The following is an 18,946-nucleotide window of genomic DNA, read 5'->3' as shown; positions in this document are numbered from 1 at the left end:
TTGTGTTGTGAGACCTATAATCTTTCCTCCTGGGCTCAGCCCCTGTGGTCCTCCTGTTCATATTCTTGATTGGCCGGTGTTGCTCCCTGGTACTTCACTCAAGTTGAGAACGCAAATGGTTTTGATGAGGAATCAGCTTCGGGATCAAGAGCCCTGGAGAGGGTTGGGGGTGGGGATGTGTGAGTGGGGATCCCTGCCATGTGTCCAGAGGCTCTGTTGTGGCACACCTTTGAGACTATGACCCTGGCCGAGAACTGCTCTCACAGGATGTGTTAGAACCCTGACCTTTGAGCCGAAGCTTAAAGCGAAAGAGAATGCTAAGAGGACCCAGGACTAGAGCTGTGAGGCAGTAGCCCTCGTAGATACACTTAGCTGATTGGAAGAGGCCAAAATACCAGAGGTGTGTGTTCTGGGGCTAACTGTGTACAATGCGTTGCTTACCTTTTCGTTACAGTCACATCATGCTCTCTGTTCTTCACCCCTGAGGCCAGGCCCACAACCTGCCATCCAGTCATTTGCCTGCCCTTCAATAAGAGGTTACCATGTCTGGAGGATAGGTTTGGAATCCGGCACCAGTCTTTTCTGTCCTGTCTGGGCTAGGTCCAGAGAGAAGCAGCTTAGCCCTGAGACCCAGACAACTACTATCCTTTTTCTCCTTGAGGGAGGAAATAAAGCCGGGGAATGTGCTGTCTGTCTACAGCATGGGAAGACGAAAATAAAGAGTTTCCAACAGCTTTGGCTTGTGTGTGTGGTATGAAACATTTTCCTACAGGAGTGGGACTGGTTCTCCATTTGCAGGTAGGAGACACTTTGAACTGGATTACCATAATGGAAAGGATGGGACGACCTGCTACTGGAGTCATTCTCCCACCCCTCTGCAGTGTCAGTCTGGAGCGGGATTACTTTAATTCTCAGCCATTGATATGGTCATCTGTCAAGAAGCACTGACAGCTCCCTCCATACAGCAAATGGAGGACACGTCCCCCTGGGTCCTTGGTGACACCTTTGGAACACTTGAGTAGTGGCCCAGGGGTTCTTACTGTCTTTGCACAGAAAGACTAGATGCCTTATGTATGTCGAGATATTTGTGATTCCCCAAGGGGAAAGAAAAACCGCATCTAGTATGCTTTGCCTATACTAGTTGTTCAGTTGTTGATTTCATCTCTGTAAATAATAGTCCTCTGAGGAAGCAGGATGATGTAATGGAGATGGGGACGGGGGACCTAGTAGGTTCAGAAGACCTCAGTTCTAATAAAAGTAGTAATAGGAACTATTTATCCAGCACTTATCAGATACCAGGAGCTTTGGCTCAGTGCTTGCATGTATTACCTTACTTCATTCTAAGCATACTCATCATGAGCCTCATCTTACAGATCAGGAATCAGACTCAGCAAGGATAACTCACTCAACCAAAACGTCTCCACTAATAGCCAAATTTGGGGGTATTTGCCCCTAAAAATCTCTCAACTCCTACCTCATACTGCCTTCACGGGGCAAGAACACTTCATCCCTTTAGTCCTCAGTTTATCACTGAAAAGAAATTGTTAGACTAAACCGAATCAAGTCAATAAAATGGTCAGTAGTCACGGAGGACAGTGCTTCCTCAATTTTTCACATCACAGTCCTCAAAGGAATAATATTTGTAGAGCCCACTTAAGTGGATGGAAGCAAAAACTCAAGGTTTCCACCTCTACAGGGCTTTTCCTCACCACTCTTAACAGTTCCCCAGTAGAGAGTGCAACACACACACACACACACACACGTCGCTCAGTCGTGTCCGACTCTTTTTGACCCAATGGATTGTAGCCTACCAGGCTCCTCGGTCCATGGGATTTTCCAGGCATGAATACTGGAGTGGGTTACCTGTTTCCTTTGCCAGGGGATCCTCCTGACCCAGGGATCGAACCCGGGTTTCCCGCATTGTAGGCAGACACTTTACCGTCTGAGCCACCAGGGAAGCCCATCGAAAACACAAGAGTAGGAGTAAGTTTCAAAAGGATGTCAGTTGAAATCTTTTATAGATGAAATCTACTTCCTAGAAGTCAACTCGCCAATTATATGCACAGTTGGAGACAAGAGGCTGCATTAAAAAAGGTCCAACTGGAAAATATCTCGGGTACCCAATTAGATCCAGTTATTCTGCGTCTGTGGATTTAAAATGATCATCATCCACGGTGGAATAGATGTGTCCCTCGTTGCTTAGAAAACCCACAGCTAGCTTGAGGCTACGGACATGTGTTGGAGTTGGTTCTTGAGATCCTGAACACAAACTACCGCAATTGGGCATTGGGAGGACTTGCTGAGAAGCGATTGTGCCTTGGAGTTACTGCGGTGGGAGATAATTGAAACTACCCGAGACAGCAGCTTAATAAAATCTCTCCTTGTTCTTAGCGGAATTGAAACTACATAAATGGAAAGAAATCCCCTCTGTAACAGAATAGCAATTTATACTTTAGCAAAATGGATTATGTAAACATACATTGGGCTGTAGGATTATGCATTTCCTCGACTTTTACAGTCAAAAGTAGGGACGCGGAGCTGGCCTTTGATGGTAGGTGGGCACAGATGAGGCGATTCGACTGACGTAATCAGCCAACCTTTTCAGAAGTGTCTGCATGAAAACGACACTGTGAAAACGCACACACGAAGTGGCACTTCCTTTTGCCTTTTATCTTCGGGCCTGAAACTGGTCGCTAGTTAGGGGCTTCACTGAGAACGGCAGGAAAGGACTGCATGGCCGGGACCTAACGCCATTATTTGGGACGCACTAGGCAAGGGCTGCCCCAGGCAATCAAGACCGGCTCCGGGGGGACCGGCCTGAGAAATCCAATGCAAAGTGTTACCACAGAAAAAAGCCAGTGGGCGACAGCACCAGACGGCGGCAACCTCACCGGCCGCTCCGCCCCTTCCCGCGCAGATCAGGAGCTTGAGCCAATAGAAATTGAAGATATATATGACTCACCGTGCCTGACCAATCATCTCGACGCGCTCTCTCCTCCATTATCTCGCGCGAGAACCAGGAGACCGTCTACTTCACAATAAAAACCTTTCTTGGGGTAAAAGACTTCTTTCTCCGCCCCTCGAGCCAACGCCGGAAGTGAGTGTACGGATCCCTCCGCGCTCTCTGGCGGCGGCCTGGAGTGACTCTTTGATTTTAAAAGCCTTGTAAAAAAAAGTGCACCTTTTTCCTGAAGCCGTAAATAAAAAACTTAACAAACTCCCTCTTCACTGATATGCCCTAGACATAAAAGTCGGAGATTTGTAAACGATCGGGGCGTCGGAGAGATGACAATACGTGGGCGGGAGGTGCGAGTCACGTGACGGCGGCGGAAGGATGTGGGCTGTGATGCGTCATCACAGAGGCAGAGTCTATAAAGGATCCGCGCTCGGCCTGTTGCTGCCATTTTTCCTTCCTCCCGTCCATAGATGTAGTTCCTCCGGGCAAGTGCGCAGTCTCTACTCCCGCTCCCCCAGGGTCCGCGGCCACCATGGCGCATTAGAGGCAGCAGTGCCTGCGGCAGCATCGGCCTTTGCAGCGGCGGCAGCAGCACCAGGCTCTGCAGCGGCAACCCCCCCAGCGGCTTAAGCCATGGCGTAAGTACCAGGGAGGAGCCGCTCTGGCCGTGATCCCCGGGTCGGTGAGGGGTTTTCGCCTGCTTGGGTGCGGCCGAAGGCCTGGCGGCGTCGCGGAGGGGGAAGCGGTTTTACGAGCGCCCAGGACGCGTGACTCCTGCTTGGGTGTCCCCGAAACGCCGGCGCCCTTGTGTCGGGAGACCGCGGCATTTTGCCGCGGAGCGAAGCCCTGGTCAGCCCCGGGCTCCCCGGAACCCACCGGAGTCCCATCTGGCGTCCCGTGAAACGTGGCAGCAAAGATGGCGGCGGGGCAGGGCGGCGGCCGCGGCTTGAGTCGGAGGGACGTGGGCGGGGCCGGGCGGCTGATGCGGGATTTGGACGCGAGGGTGGGGCGACTTCCTCTTGTGGCCGGTAGGGCAGGGCCGGGCGTCCATCTTGTGCGGCCTAATAGAAAGGTGACACCATGGCCTTGGGGTGTCACCATGGCCGTCCCTGTTTTCAACACGGAGTGGAGTTCTGATTTGGCCATCCTGCTTAATGGATGAGAAGATGAAATTCTCAGACCAGCTGATTTCTAATGGGACTCGGTTTCTAATTGCTATCCAGGCTTTTCACGGCATTCAGCAGCAGCCTTGCTGTAACCGACAAAGACATCTTCGAATTAAGCACATTCCTCGAATTAAGCACCAAAACCTCGCAACATGGCCGAGATGAGCTTTCTGAGCAGCGAGGTGTTAGGGGGGGACTTCGTGTCCCCCTTCGACCAGTTGGGTTTGGGGGCTGAAGAGAGCCTAGGTCTCCTAGATGACAACCTGGAGGTGGCCAAGCACTTCAAACATCATGGGTTCTCCTGCGACAAGGCTAAGACAGGCTCCTCCGAATGGCTGGCTGTGGATTGGTTGGTCTCAGACAACAGCAAGGGTAAGAGGGATTTTTTTTTTTTTAATCTGCTCGTGGGATCTGGTGATAGGGGCTCCTACATTTGATTCAAGTTTCTTCCAACTTTTTATCTTTTCCAGAGGATGCTTTCTCCGGGACAGATTGGATGGTGGAGAAAATGGATTTGAAGGAGTTTGATTTTGATATCCTGTTCAGTAAAGATGACCTGGAAACCATGCCAGATGAGCTCTTGGCCACGTTGGATGACACGTGTGATCTCTTTCAGCCCCTAGTCCAGGAGACTAACAAGGAGCCCCCCCAGATAGTAAACCCAATTGGCCATCTTCCAGAAAGTTTACCAACAATTGACCAGGGTGCCCCCTTCACTTTCTTTCAACCTCTTCCCCCTTCCCCAGGGGCCCTGTCTTCCACTCCAGATCATTCCTTTAGTTTAGAGCTATGCAGTGAAGTGGTTATCCCTGAAGGAGATAGCAAGCCAGACTCCACCACTTACACTGCTGTGTTCCCTCAGCGCGTAAAAGAGGAGGATGCCCCCTCAGATAATGATAGTGGCATCTGTATGAGCCCTGACTCCTCTCTGGGCTCTCCCCAGGAGAGCCCCTCCACCTCCAGGGGCTCTCCAAATACGAGCCTGCTATCTCCAGGTGCCCTCAGTGGCTCTTCCCGCCCCAAACCCTACGACCCTCCTGGAGAGAAGATGGTGGTAGCAAAAGTCAAGGGTGAGAAGCTAGACAAGAAGCTGAAGAAAATGGAGCAGAACAAGACAGCAGCTACTAGGTACCGCCAGAAGAAGAGGGCAGAACAGGAGGCCCTCACTGGCGAATGTAAAGAGCTAGAAAAAAAGAATGAGGCTCTGAAAGAGAAGGCAGATTCCTTGGCCAAGGAGATCCAGTATCTTAAAGATCTGATAGAAGAGGTTCGCAAAGCAAGGGAGAAGAAAAGGGTCCCCTAGTTAGGGTAGTCAGGAGTATGTGCGCTTGTATATAGGAGGCTGAAGCTGTGTTTTAATAAATTATTTTGTAGTGAAAGGACTACTGCACAGTCTGGTGTGTTGCCTCTGGTAAGAGTCCTGATGAATCCCCCGAAGTGTCAATTGCTGTGGGATTGGCTGTCAGTATTTAAATGCACAGTGAGATTTTTTAATTTCCTGACCGGCTGGGCCGTAGGTGACAATTTTTAAATAACTGCTGTGCTAGGTCTTATACCTGAGTAGGGATGGAACCTGGACCCTCTGCATTAGGAGCAGGAGTTTTAACCTTTGGGCCACCAGGGAAGCCCCAGGATGACTGATGCGGTTGGACCTGAGACAGTGAGTGGTTTATATCCCTTCAGTAGGTAGATGGGTTTTCGCTGAAAACCAAGAACTATTAGACTTGATGCTACCACCCTTGAGTGTGAGGCTGGGGAATTTAGCCTTTCTTACAGGGTGGTAGGAAGAGCCTGGACGCCACTCCTGTTTTTGTGCCAACATTAAATACCCAGATAAAACCCCATGAGGCTGCACTAATTTTAATTCTGTACAGGCTTCCCAAAATGGTCTGTTTAGAGAAAGTGGGCTCTAAAGTGATGGCTGAAATGGGTGAGTGGGGTCAAAAGGCTGGCTGGTTTTGAGGCTCCCCTCTGGCACCTAGGCCAGCTGGAAGGCCTGCTATGCATTGGAGGTGGGGCGCGAAGCGGGGAAGAGTCAGCATGGAAGGGCACTGGGGCTACGCTGCCCTTGCAACCCTGGCTGGTAATGTCCTAAAGCAGGATATGGCAGACATTTTTTTGGGATTGTTGAGATGATCCCAGCCTGGGTAGGTTTCTTCCCTTACGTCCTTTGGGGCCTGTGGAGGGAAGATGAGTGTACTATCATGAAGGACAGTGTAGCTGAGTGTGGGTCACAAGGGTGATGGGAATGTGGCACCAGGCACTGTTCTGAACACAGTGCCCATGTCCTACAGCAGGGGGTATTCAGAGTGGTAGGGCTAGCTGTTTGAACCCAGGGCTGGGCTGATTGGTGACCTAGGTGCGAATTTTCCTCCAGCACACCAAGGGTGTATGTGGCCTTGGTGACTTGGAGGACGGGGAAAGTTGTGGACACAGAATGGGGAGGGCACCTGAGACTCAGGCAAAGCCTTGGAGGTGGGGATGAAACCCCAACAAATAAACCTCTCGCAAGAGGACAGCCCCACCCCAGCTCTGTTAGAGGAAGTCACTGGAGATGGCCCACCCAACTCGAGCATAAACCTGGTAAGCCTCCCACCCACACGTGCCCATGCAGCTGTCTGGCTAGGGCCTCAGCCGGCCCTTCCACTCATGGAGGCTCAGGGCAGTGGATGGCTGGAGCAGCCCACCCCATGTGGAAGCCACAGGAAGCCTGGGCTGGGGCTCTGTTGGGTTACCCTAGGGTCTCCTCCAGGCAAACGTGCCAGCTGCTCCTAACCACCAGAGACATGCTTCCAGGTGCTTCACAGCCACTCAAGAGAACTGGTCTTTCTAGCTTTGGCCTCAATATGGTAACCCAGTGTCCTCTTTCTTGGCTCCTGAGCCTTTCTTTCCCATCAGATTCTTTGTTAGGAAGGGGGGCCTGATCAGCCTGTTCTTCAGAGAACAAACTCCTGGTGAGAGGCAGTGAGCAGCTGAGCCTGCTTCTTGCTAAGCTACTTGAAAGAGGAAGCACACCCAACCACCTCTCTCTGTGGGGGGAGGACAGTGGAGAGCTCAGGGCACACCAGCCTCTCCCTTCTTAGACAAGCCCATCTGAGGACATTGGCACAATACCGATGTGGAGTCTCAGCTCCTTTCCTCCCACCTTGACTTCCTGAAAGGCCAGCCAGCTTTCTACTCAGATGGCGGCCACCTGCAGACAGGAAGGATTCCAACTTGGACTCAGGCAGGTCTGTGGTCCTCTGTATCCCCACTGAGGATGGAAAGCTGGCTAATAACCAGGGAAAGTGCTCCCCATACCAGGATGGGTGTGTAAGGGGTAAAACCACCTGCACTAAAGAAGCCATGGTGGGATGGGCCAACTTCCTAGCCATGGGGCCCTTCGGAAGTGCTCACCAGACAATGCCTGTCCCAAGGAGCTTTTTAGGCATGGGTGGGGGGGGGGCCCTACAAGAGCCAGACTAGCAGCCTGAAGGCCTCCAGGGCCCTTTCTCCACAAGGTCCCCAACTTGTCCTCAGAAGGAACTCCTGGGGCTGCCAGGACTTGTCATCAATACCACACTGAAGCCCAAACTGGGCAGCACCACTCACCCGCTCGGGCATTCTACTCAGCAGTGCCTGCACCTGCCAGATGCGGCCCAGCCTCCACCTTCCCCCTCACCTCACTAGTTCCCACCTTGTGACAGAGCTAAGAGGAAAAAAAAGTAGCCTTTGATATCTGTCCCCTGACTGCATGTGCACGCGCCCTGGGCACTGGCCTGAGGCAGCAGTAATCCCTTCCTCAGACCCTGGTGTCGGCTTCCCTGGAATGAGCCCCCAGCAGCTGTGGGTGCTATTTTTGCCTCAAGAGCTGCCTTCTCAGCCGTGGCTGCCCGCCAGGGGGAGGAGGCGCATGGAGGCTATGAACTGCTCTCCGCTGGCGCCTGCACTGGGGCTGGGCCTAAGGACTTCTCACCTGAAGCCTAAGAAGCAGCTGGAGGGGTGGGAGGGTGGTGGTGGAGGCTCCTTGGTACCGGGGGAGACAACGGGAAACACCCTGTTAGAGCAGTACACAGCCCCTGGGCCACATTTATTAGAACCCGAAGCCCACCCAGTGGCCCTCCTCCTATCAGAGGTGTGGTCCCCAAGGGCCCAGTGACCGGCCTCTCCACAGCAAATAGCTCAGAGGCCCTTCCTGGGTTAAAGCAAACAAAACAATCGGAAAGGTTTCTTCCTGGCAAGCCGGTGGCACCTCCTGAGCCTGGAAATGTCAGCTCAAGTCTGAGCGAAGGTCCTCCTGTGGGCTTCCAGCTCGCCAGCTCCCCCAGGGGTTCCCCACCCCGGGCTGAGAGATCAGAGGAGGCTGTGCCCTCCTGGGAGCCTAGCTGCCGAAATATTCCTGCTGGAACTTCTGGAAGTCTTCCTCGGTGAACACGGTGCCCTCGGCCTTCTTCTTCTTCTTCGTCTTGGTCACAGGCCGGTCACAGGCCTTGCGGCCCCGGTTCTGGCGCACAATCTGGGGGCGTGTGGGGGTCAGGAGCCCTGGGTGGTGATTCCACCACCTGGAGCTCCACAGCCTGGTGCAGCCGCCCAAGGGCCGCCCTCTCCCCCGGCCCTCACCATGTCTGGGGAGGGGGAGGGCACATCGTTTCCATTCACAGAGGAACCAACCGAGGCCCAGAGGGGTAGCAGGGGAGTGAGGCCAGGCTCCCACCTCCCCTGTTATGCTGTCAGCCCTCTGAGGAGGCCCCTCACTGCACAGCAGTGTGTCCAGCTCTCGGGAGCCTGGAGGGGGGCCCAGCCCCCACCCTAGGCTCAGGGCTGAGACTCCCACGGATCCCCGGGACAGCCTCAGCTTTCACCCCCACTTCCCACAGCCCATCCCCCTGACGAACCTGCCGGGTGACGGATTCGTCCACTGTGCTTCTTGCACCGGTCATAAACCTCAGGTTTACTCCAAGGTAACCTCGACGCTCTCTCTTCCGGAACTCAGCTGTGGAGGCAGGGAGGGTGGTATCATTCCAGATTCACTCCCTGGAAGCCTTCTGGGGTCTCTTCTGACATCTCCCCACTCCACCCCTGCTCCCCAGCCCTGCTGAAGGCCCCATGGTCCATTCCCCATGTCACTGCAACAGGCTGGCTTCTTATGTCAAAACCACACTCCACATAGATCCGGCTCAGAGTCCCCCGTGGTTCCAGCTGCTCAAGTGATTTATTCAACAAATGCGTCCTGGGCATTCACTGTGTGTCAGGCACTGTTCTAGATGCAAGAGCACAGAGCTGGAAACAGAACAGACCAAAAGTCTAATGTGCTTGAAGGACGGGGAGGGGCGAACCTGAGGGTTGGAAGCTGGAGGGGGCAGATCACGGGGGGCCCTCAGCAGGCACGGAGGCATGGAGGCATGGGAAGAACTCAGGCTCTCACCAGGCCGATGGGAGCCCCTGGAGGGTGAGAGGCAGGGTAGAGACAGGTCTGACTTAGGATTTTACGGCATCACTTCAGCTGCTGTGGTGAGAACCAGATGACTGGGGGAGGGGGAACAAGGAGACCAATTAGCAAGTTTTTGTAATAATCCAGGCAAGAGATGGTGTAGCTCAGACCAAGGTGGCAGCCACAGAGGTGTCCTTTAGGTTGGCCCTGAGAGTCCCCTCACTCATGTGCCATGGCAGGGTGGTGGGGTGGGGTGGGGATGGAGGGTGTGCCCGCTCCACCCTGGCATCACTGTGGCTCAACCCAGGCTCACTTCCCTGCTTTCACACTTGCTCCTGTTGTCTTACCTCCCCAAGATTCATAGTTCTTTTAACAGATACTTGAACACCTTTATATTGCACCAGGCCCTGGGGAATTGAGGCTTCTCCTGTGGCTCAAGACAGTAAAGAATCTGCCTGTAATGTGGGAGACCTGGGTTCGATCCCTGGGTTTGGGAAGATCCCCTAGAGGAGGAAATGGCAGCCCACTCCACTTTCTTGACTGGAAAATCTCATGGACACAGGAGGCTGGCGGGCTACAGCCCATGGGGTTGCAAAAGAGTCAGACATAACCAAGCAACTAACACTGGGGATTTGAAGACACACTAGGAGCTCAAGTCCTGCCACAGGTCAAAACATCCAAACACCCCGCCATCCTGCCCAGGTCTGTACATCACGTTAAGTGGCACCAAATCCCTGAAGATGCTCCCTCCATCCTCACAGCCAATCCACCACTGACACCATCAACACAGCTTCCAGCCGCAGGACTCTTGTTATCTCTGCACGTCACCGGTGCTCAGGCCACAGCACCTTCTACTTGAAGGGACAGGTGGGAGCAGGGCTCTGGAGACACACTGCCTGGTTTCCACCGGTACCATTTGGGCAGGGGTCTGTTTCTGCATCTGAGCAATGCGGGTAATGACAGCGCCGACCTCACGGGGTTGTGAGGAACAAATGAGCAAACATCTGTCAGATGCTGAGAACAGCACGCGCAGTGTTCACTAGTACTCAACACTCAGTCTCTGACCCTCGTTTACTATATGTCACCTCGACCAGACCTCTTTCTTTCAACATTTCAAAGATTAATAATAACCTTCTGATTCCACATATGCCAACAGTATACTTCCTCCAGCTCATTCTTATACTTCCATCAGGTCTGTGCTTAAATGTCGCTTCCTCAGAGAAGTCTTTCTTCTAAGTCCCTTTCAAAGTACCCTAGTTTTACAGCACAAACCTCATCACAGAGACCCAACCTGACCCAACCCAAACCCAAAATCATTTTCAAAACGCTGATTTTGAAACTCCTCAGTGTTCTCTCCCCACTAGGACTGTAGACCTTGAGGGTCGGGACGATGTGATTCGTTCATCTCCGTGTTCCCAGGACCCCGCTCCGCGGCCGTCGCATGGCAGGTAGTCTAGTAACGCCTGGAGAACATTTGAAGCCCGGACTCCAGCGCCAGTTCCTCCGGCACCGACCCCGGAAGCAGCGCGTTCAGCCCCTTCCCAAGCTCACCCAGCGCCGACTTGGGCACCTTTCCCTTGGCGGAGTTCCGCAGTTTCTGGGCCTGGGTCGCCTTCGCCTTCCGGGTCCGCTTCATCGGAGCTTGGCTCGGTTTGGTGTGTCCTGGAGCGGCGCCTGGGGCTGTAAAGAACGGACTCGGGTCGGAGGGCGCTCAGGGTTCCCATCCCACCGAGGCTAAGACTGGTTTGGATCTTTGGGCGCCCTCGGGGTTCCTGCCCCCAGCCCCTGCCACCTTCCCGCCCGGCCGAACGTCCTCAGGCAGAGCCTCCTCACCCTCAGGAGCCCCCAGTAGCTCCAAGCCCCGCCGCAGCAACGCAGCCGACATAGCGGCCCTTAGTTCTGCCCACAGTTCTGCCTACACGTCTCAACTACTTCCGCCTTGGCCCCCGTGGTGGTTTCGGCGGAAACCTGAGCCAGAAGCAAAAGTTCCACAGTGAGCGGACGGAAGTGCCCACCTTCCTTAGAACGCATGCGTGAGGTTTACTAATCGGCGGAAAGGGGGCGGGGTCTGGAGGCGGGGCCAGAGCGCCGAAGGAAGCATTTGTCGTCCAATCGCAACCCAATCAACCCTTTGCGAGACAGGCGGCACCTTCTCCCGGAAGCCGCCCACCAGTAGCTCAGCCTTGTAGATACAGCCTCTGAGGTCAGGCCGCTACGTAGTGGGCAAGGCCGGGAAGAGGACTTAGTATTCTCAATTTTTACGAAAAAGGAGAATATGTTTTTGGAAATATTTTTTCATATACTTCAACCAGAGCAACGTTTAGTTCGGCTTGAGAATCCAGCTGTCTTGCATTAAGCCAGATATTAAAGATATTTGCAAAAACGTAAAACAGTGGGTTTTAATAGTTTTTTTCTAAAAAGTTTTTAATAGTTTTTTTTGAACTATTTTGTTTGGTTTTGGAAAATACAACCATTTTCATTAAAATACGTCAGTTACGTTAATATGTGAGTTTGATACTGTTATTTTAAATTAATATTTTTTAATTAATATTTTAAAATGTATCTTTTAATTTCTAACATGGTGACTCTCATTAGATAGTTATGTATGCAGAAGCTCTTTGGGATTCTGAAGTTTTTTAAGAAGGAAGAGGATCTGGGGCCACCTCTTTACCTCTCAGTGGTAAAGAATCTGCCTGCCAGTGCAGGAGACACAGGAGCCACGGGTTCGATCGCAGAGTCAGGAAAATCCCTTGGAGGAGGAAATAGCGTTCCACTCCAGTATTCTTGTCTTGGAAGATTCCATGGACAGAGGACCCTGGCAGGCTGCAGCCAATGGGGTTGCAAAGAGTTTCTTAGATAAAATATTGATAGTTTGAGAAATCCTGGCTTAGAAATTAGCGCTCTTCTTGCTGCGGGGAGGATCCCTGTCTTGTTCACTGCTCCTGCGCTCCTAGCCCAGTACCTGGTATGCAGAAGGCACTCAATAAATGAGTGGAGAATGAATTCACAGGACAAACATGTTCTGAGGGCCTTTTGTGTAGTAGACACTGTAGAGTGTAGGACATGGAGGGGACTCAGTTGCTCCTATGTGAATGAACCTTACTAACCTCCACCAGCTTGTCCAGAAGGGAGAGAAACACCTAAACATTAATAACAAACACTACCTCAAGGTGCTGTTTTCAGTGTTTTACATTTGTTGGCTCACTTATACCATCCCCCTCACTCTGAAGTAGAAACCACTGTTTCCCTCATTTTACAAATGGCCCAGAGGGTCACACAGGTGGTGTCAGAGCTGGGAATAAAGACCATCGGGCTGGAGCATTTATGCATTGCTGGCCTGTGCCAACCGCCCAAGATGCGGTGTGGGTCAGGAGGCCTCTGGAGAAGAGCTGACAGTGTGGGAGGGGAGTGTCCGGGGCAGGAGGACCCTGTAGTGGGGGCATGTCCCTTGGGACAGGTGTGGCCCTGGAGGAGCAGAGGGCTGGGAGGTTTCATTGGCATCAGGGCCACAGATTTGCCCTGAGGGCTTGGTGGTGGTGGTGGTGGGGTGGTCCCAGCATTCCAGTGATGTTGTCAGACAGGCTCTTTTTTCCTGCTTCTGAAATGGCCAGATTTTCTTATTTCTGTTATTATATATTCATTGGAAGGACTGATACTGAAGCTGAAACTCAGCATCAGTTTGGCCACCTGATGCGAAGAACTGACTCATTGGAAAAGACCCTGATGCTGGGAAAGATTGAAGGTGGGAGGAGAAGGGAACGACAGAGGATGAGCTGATTGGATGGCATCACTGACTCGTTGGACATAAGTTTGAGTAAGTTTCGGGAGTTGGTGATGAACAGGGAAGCCTGACATGCTGTGATCCATGGGGTCGCAAAGAGTCAGACACCACCTGAGCGACTGAACTTAACTGATACATTCATGCAGTGTTTATTGAATGTTTCCCCACCCATTCCTCAGTGTAAACTCTATAAAGAAAGGCATCTTCCTTTATTCACTGTTACATCAAGTGCCTGGAACAGAGTCTGGCATAATGTAAGTGTTCCGTAAACGTGTGAATCAGAGAGAGGAAGGCAGAGATGTCCAGGTCCACTCAGCGTGGGATGAGTGAGTCTGCCTTTCAGGAGGGCAAAGGACAAAGCCTGACTGTACCCCATTTCTCCTCCCGACGTGGGATGGTCAGCACATGGTCGTCGTCGTGGAGGGAGTTTTTGTATCCCGATGTCCCAAACAACCAGTGGATTCCTGTAGCATCTCCGCCGGCCTCCAGGGGGGACAAGCGGCCACTCCGGCCACTAGGTGGCGCCGCAGGACCACTTTCTCCCATCGCGCGGCCCTGCAATCTGGTTTGCCACTCTCCAGGCTAGGGTGCCCGAACGTGGAGTGGGCACATCCCTCGGAGTTGGCTGGCTCTTTGTGGTCAGCCCTGCATGGCCCTGGCTTCCTGCTGTCCCTGCCCCGTGGCCTTCCAAGACTGGGTGGGGAAGCCGAGGCAGAGCCACCAGGTTGGACTGCCCAGTGGGGCGATAAGGCTTTCTTATGCAAAGGTGTGCAAATGACAACGGGGCATTCACCCAGTCCCTTAACAGACAGTGCCTCAGTTTCCTCATCTGTTAAATGGGGCTTAGCTCCCTGATAAAGTGAGGAGCCAGTAAGTTAATACTGATAAAGCTTGTATTAGCCGACTAGAAACTGGGGAGGAAAGTACCCCACGAGGGTTCCTGGTGAATTTTATAACCAGGTCTGCCCCACTCTGATCAAGAACGAGGTGCCTGCAGTTGGGCATCTTAGAAGTGCCAGGCCTGTCCTGGTCCAGCTCCAAGAGGGCAGCTCCCTCCTGCTCACTCCTGCCCCTGGGGAGCGGGGGGTCCTGAGGTCTCACAGGTGGGTTTCTGTCCTGGCTGCCTGACTTCCTGCTGCTTTTCTGCTCTCAGCCTGTTTCTTCATCTGTTGGTGGAAGCGCTGGGCTCCTGCCTGAAGTGAAGTGAAAGTTTCTCAGTCGTGTCTGACCCTTTGTGACCCCAATGGACTGTATAGTCCATGGACTTCTCCAGGCCAGAATACTGGAGGGGATAGCCTTTCCCTTCTCCAGGGGATCTTCCCTACCCAGGGACTGAACCCGGGTCTCTTGCATTGCAGGCAGATTCTTTACCAGCTGAGCCACTAAGGAAGCCCAAGAATACTGCAGTGGATAGCCTATCTCTTCTCCAGCGAATCTTCCCAACCCAGGAATCGAACTGGGATCTCCTGCACTGCAGGCAGATTCTTTACCAGCCTGCCCCGACCCTTCTCTGGGTACCCCTCTGTGCCTGCTTGGCCCGGGCCCTTAGCCGCACAGAAGAAGCATCCAGGTGATGTGGCCGCCTCCCTAGCCCCTGTTGCCCACACGCCCCATCCTGGTCTCCTTCCTGGCCTTTCTGGAGCCAACTTAACCTCACCGGGCCTAGGGGTGGGGAACCTCAAGACTCAGAGGGAGGTAGGGTCTTCTGCAGAGTCACAGGGTATTTCAAGAGCAGGGGGAGGACTAGGACCCACAACTCTGAGTCCTGATCAAGAGCACGTGTGAGTGTGTGTATGAGGCCATTTTGAAATTTCTTTCTTTTTTTAAAAAAATTATTTGGCTGTGCTGAGTCTTAGATGTGGCCTGTGGGATCTTCAGTTGCAGCAGATCTGGTTTCCATTGTCCAGGAACTAGGTGTGGGATTCAGTTCCCTGTCCAGGGGTGAAACCCAGGCCCCTGCACTGGGAGGAGGGGTTGGCCACTGGGCCACCGGGCAAGTCCCTGTGTGGCCGTTCTGACTTGTGTGTGTTGGGGAGCACCTGGGATCTGGTGACTTGCTTTTGCCTCCCCCTCTTTGTGTGTCTCTTTATCTCCTCGCCTTTATCTCTGACTCTGTCTCTCCATGTCTCTCTGCTCTCCTTTTCTCCCTATCCCTGAGTCCTCTCTGTCTCTTCCTCAGTCACTGCACTGTCCCCTCACCCCCACCCCAAGCCCCCAGCCTCTCTCCATCTTCAAACTGAGAACCCAAATGGAATTTCCAATTGCCTTTTCCGACTGGTGATTGTGCGTCTCCAAGCCCCATGTGCCCGGCCCTCTCCCTTCCCTCTGCCGCCTGGCCTCTCTGCCTCCCTCCCTCTCACCTCCTGCTCCTGCCATCAGTGGCTTTGAAGTGTGTTCACAAGAGCGCTCAAGAGAAAATCCATTTCTGCACTGTCTGGTTCTAAATGGACGGGGAATGGGCTCTTTTCGGCCTCTGGTCTCATCGCCTCCCTCTCAGAGTCTCTGGAGCTTTCTTTTCTGAAAGGTGATGCTCTTGTCTCCTGTCTCGTCTCCTCCTGACCAGGCTGTCACCAGGCAGTCACTCGTCCGCAGCCCCCATGGGTAGGGGAAGGCTCTGTGGGCCGAGGGAGGGGTTGGGAGGTGGGCAGGGCTGGGGCTGGTGCAGAGGCTCTGGGCTTACACAGCCGTGTGCCCCAAAGTAGGCTGCCTTCCTTGTGCAGGCCTGTTTCCTCCTCTGTCAATTGGGCTTTGGGAAATATTGTCCGGCCCTCCTCCCAGGGCTGAGGGTTGGGGGCGGGGGGCGGCGCCCAGAGCTCCTGGCTCCAGGGTCCTGAGGTCTGGAGGGGAACATGGGTTCTGGAGCCAGGCTGTGTACGTTTGGATTCGGGCTTCTTCATTCACTAGCTGTGTGACCTTGGGCAAGTCACATAACCTCTCTGTGCCTTGGTTTCCTCATCTGTGTGTTCATTATAATAATGGTCCCTGCCTTCTGGGATGGCTGTGGGGATTGAGTGCAAAGTGTTAATACTTGGAATAGCACATTGGGTACAGAGTTTAAGCACGATGTGTTTGAAAATGAAGGACCGGCAGTGTGCCCTGGGACCTCCGTCCACGTCTGTGAGTGTCATCTGTGTGTCTGTGTAGCTGCTGGACCTCCATGCTCTTATGATCACACGGGGAGAGTGCTGTTCAAGAGCTTGGAGTCAGCAGGCTTGTGTTCAAATGCAGCGTTTGTCACCCTGCTAGAAATTCTCCATGGACCTCTGGGGTCAGATAGTGACTCTGGGTGGGGGTCAAAGATGAGATCTTTTTGTTTTTTTTGATGGGGACCATTTTTAAAGTCTCTGTTGAATTTGTTACAATACTGCTTCTGTTTTTATGTTTTGGGTTTGGGGCCAGGAGGCAAGTAGGAGGGTAGCTCCCTGATCAGAGATCAAACCCAACCCCCTCACTGGAAGGTGAAGTCTTAACCGCTGGACTGCCAAGCAGGTCCCAAAAGTGGGATCTTTTTATGGACTCAGCCCTGACCGGCCAAAGACACTAAGTTGCTTGGGCCTCAGTTCCCTCTGGGGTGAGATGGGAGGGTTCCCACCCCCCGCCTCAGCCCCAGAGACCTGCCAGGTCCCCAGGGTCATTGAGATGTTGTGAGATTACAGGGAGAGGAAAAGTGAGCTTGGAAGAGTCAGGGGAGGACCCAAGGGGCCCTCATCAAGCCAGCACCCCTTCCTCTTGTCAGATGGGGGGGTCCTTAGGCAGTGCAGACTCTGGGGACCTGTCCTCACTGTGAGATTTTGAATAAGTCCCTTCTCTGCTCCTGGCTTCAGGCTGCCCATCTGGGCAGTGGGGACAGACACTAGGAGCCTGGCTGCAAAGTGTCAGGACAGGGCTCGGGATGGGCGAAGGGTGGGGAGTAGAGGATGGTTCAGGTTCCAAGTGGCCAGGAAGGGTCTCATCCCTTCCAGCCTCAGCTTTTTAATTCTAATTACATCTCCATTAAAATGCAAATTTCCACAAACACCCAGAAAGGAGGACCTGTTGTCATGGAAACTGGAATCTGAGGGATGGGGGAGAGGGGAGCTGGTCTCCATCTCCTGAACTTTCAGTTTGCTTGGAACCGCTCTTCTTCCCTCTCATGCACCAGCTGGGGGTCTCCTGCCCCAAGACTGGGTCTTTAGGGGAAGGGAGCTGGGTAACCTTGATGAAGTCATTTCCCTCCTTGGCCTCAGTTTCTCCATCTGTGAACTGGGGATAACACTATAGGCCTCTTTTGTAGGATCGCCCTGGGGATTCAGTGATTAAATGTACAGGACATCAGAGAGCAGGGTCTGCTCTCCGGATGCAGTTCCAGGGTACCCGATGAAGCCGTGGTCTGGACCCCTCGCCGTGATGAACTGAGGTGTCTCTTGCCCTGGAATTCTGGCTTCTGCTGCATCCCTGAACCAAGAGCCAAAATAATGGCATGAGTGACCTTCAAGTCCTGTGTATGCTCAGGTCCTCAGTTGGAGCCACTCTTACACGAATACTGCAGCCCTTTGACTTTATGCTGTTCCTTTCTTGCAAGGGAGATGTGGATGCCTGAAAAATGGTGGCGGGACCTTTCTACCCCAAGTGAATCTGAAAACAGGGAGGATAAAGAGAAGGGAAGAGAGAGCTGGTGAAAGAAGCCAGAAGGGATGATTACATGAAAGAAGCTGTATTCCTTTTTGCCTCTGTTACTAGGAAGCTCAGATTGGATGGCATTATTACTGGAATACAGTAATAAATGTAACCGATTACATTATTATGTTACCATATTATTCAGCTGTACTGTATCCATTTCAGCTTTCTAATCTATCTAGTTCACTCTTGTTCCCTAAATGATTTCTAATCTTTTTATTTTGCTTCCTGAGAAACCTTCTTTAGAAATAGCTGAGAGTATACATGATTTTGATAAATAAATCATGACGGCAGAGAAAAGAATGAGCACGGGCTGTTCTGTGCACACCTTTCAGCCTCTGAACCTGTGGGTGACTGTGGCCTTATTTTAAGTGCTGGAAGGGGGAGACAGGGTGTTGGGGGCAGGGAACAGTGGCTATAAAATGTGTCTGATGATTGATTTTGTGTTCTTAATGCTAAGTGGTTAAGATCACATCCCTATAAGAACAAGGGTGGGGCTCAAGGGTCTGGTCTCGGAGGGGCCAGATATTGAACAAGGTGGGGGTCAGTTCTCAGGAGAGGCCAGGAAGCGTGCATCAACCCCCTTACCAATCCTGACGGCTCAGTGCTGGAGTTTACAGCGGCTCACCAGCCTTGATCGCTGGGTGGGGTCAGAAAATGAGTTCTGGCTGATGGCGTGCCGGTGGAGGAAATGACACAACTCTGGGCCTGGCCTGGCTCTTGAAAGCACCCCTTGCAATCTCCAGCTCATTTTCTTTCTTTTTTCCTTTTTTTGGCTGCACTGCATGGCATGTGGGATCTCAATTCCTTAATCAGGGGTCGAACCTGCACCCCTGCATTGGAAGCTCGGAGTCTTAACCACTGGACCCCCAGGGAAGTCCTTCCAGCTCATGTTCCTTGCTACCACGACCTTGGTACAATATACTATGGATGGCAGAGGACAGTCCAGTAGAGCTGTGACATTCATAAGAAATTAA

General features: G+C 52.7%; 2 protein-coding genes across 5 annotated transcripts; one reads left to right on the top strand and one right to left on the bottom strand.

The window, feature by feature from the left end:
• Positions 1-3,423: 3,423 nt before the first annotated feature.
• ATF4 (activating transcription factor 4) lies at positions 3,424-5,504 on the top strand. Its single transcript, XM_055566834.1, has 3 exons — positions 3,424-3,594; positions 4,180-4,494; positions 4,593-5,504. Exons 2-3 carry the CDS (start codon positions 4,275-4,277, stop codon positions 5,423-5,425), a joined length of 1,053 nt encoding a protein of 350 aa, XP_055422809.1. The 5' UTR covers positions 3,424-3,594; positions 4,180-4,274; the 3' UTR covers positions 5,426-5,504.
• Positions 5,505-8,161: 2,657 nt separating this feature from the next.
• Positions 8,162-11,565, bottom strand: RPS19BP1 (ribosomal protein S19 binding protein 1). 4 transcript variants are annotated; one of them, XR_008709657.1, is made up of 6 exons: positions 11,366-11,565; positions 11,103-11,212; positions 10,907-10,995; positions 9,438-9,543; positions 8,997-9,094; positions 8,579-8,617 (listed from the first exon to the last, which is right to left on the bottom strand). XR_008709657.1 is itself a non-coding variant. In XM_055566836.1 (5 exons), exons 1-5 carry the CDS (start codon positions 11,415-11,417, stop codon positions 9,340-9,342), a joined length of 399 nt encoding a protein of 132 aa, XP_055422811.1. In that variant the 5' UTR covers positions 11,418-11,565; the 3' UTR covers positions 9,140-9,339. The 4 variants fall into 4 exon arrangements, 3 of the variants coding, with proteins under 3 accessions (XP_055422810.1, XP_055422811.1, XP_055422812.1); XM_055566836.1 differs by lacking the exons at positions 8,579-8,617; positions 8,997-9,094 and adding an exon at positions 9,140-9,381; XM_055566837.1 differs by lacking the exons at positions 8,579-8,617; positions 8,997-9,094 and adding an exon at positions 9,140-9,361.
• Positions 11,566-18,946: the final 7,381 nt, after the last annotated feature.

Source organism: Bubalus kerabau, chromosome 1 (assembly GCF_029407905.1).
Source record: "Bubalus kerabau isolate K-KA32 ecotype Philippines breed swamp buffalo chromosome 1, PCC_UOA_SB_1v2, whole genome shotgun sequence".
NCBI lineage: Eukaryota > Metazoa > Chordata > Mammalia > Artiodactyla > Bovidae > Bubalus > Bubalus kerabau.
Note: the sequence above shows the minus strand (reverse complement) of the source record. Positions and strands in the feature narration are given on the sequence as shown.

Excerpts from the sequence above, each read along its gene's own strand:
- RPS19BP1 (XM_055566835.1), bottom strand. The coding sequence starts at position 11,417 with ATGTCGGCTGCGTTGCTGCGGCGGGGCTTGGAGCTACTGGGGGCTCCT. Across the intron at positions 9,095-11,083 it reads GGTGCCCAAGTCGGCGCTGG|CTGAGTTCCGGAAGAGAGAG; the intron begins GTGAGCTTGGGA and ends CTGCCTCCACAG. Across the intron at positions 8,618-8,996 it reads ACGAATCCGTCACCCGGCAG|ATTGTGCGCCAGAACCGGGG; the intron begins GTTCGTCAGGGG and ends ACACGCCCCCAG.
- ATF4 (XM_055566834.1), top strand. The coding sequence starts at position 4,275 with ATGGCCGAGATGAGCTTTCTGAGCAGCGAGGTGTTAGGGGGGGACTTC. Across the intron at positions 4,495-4,592 it reads GGTCTCAGACAACAGCAAGG|AGGATGCTTTCTCCGGGACA; the intron begins GTAAGAGGGATT and ends TATCTTTTCCAG.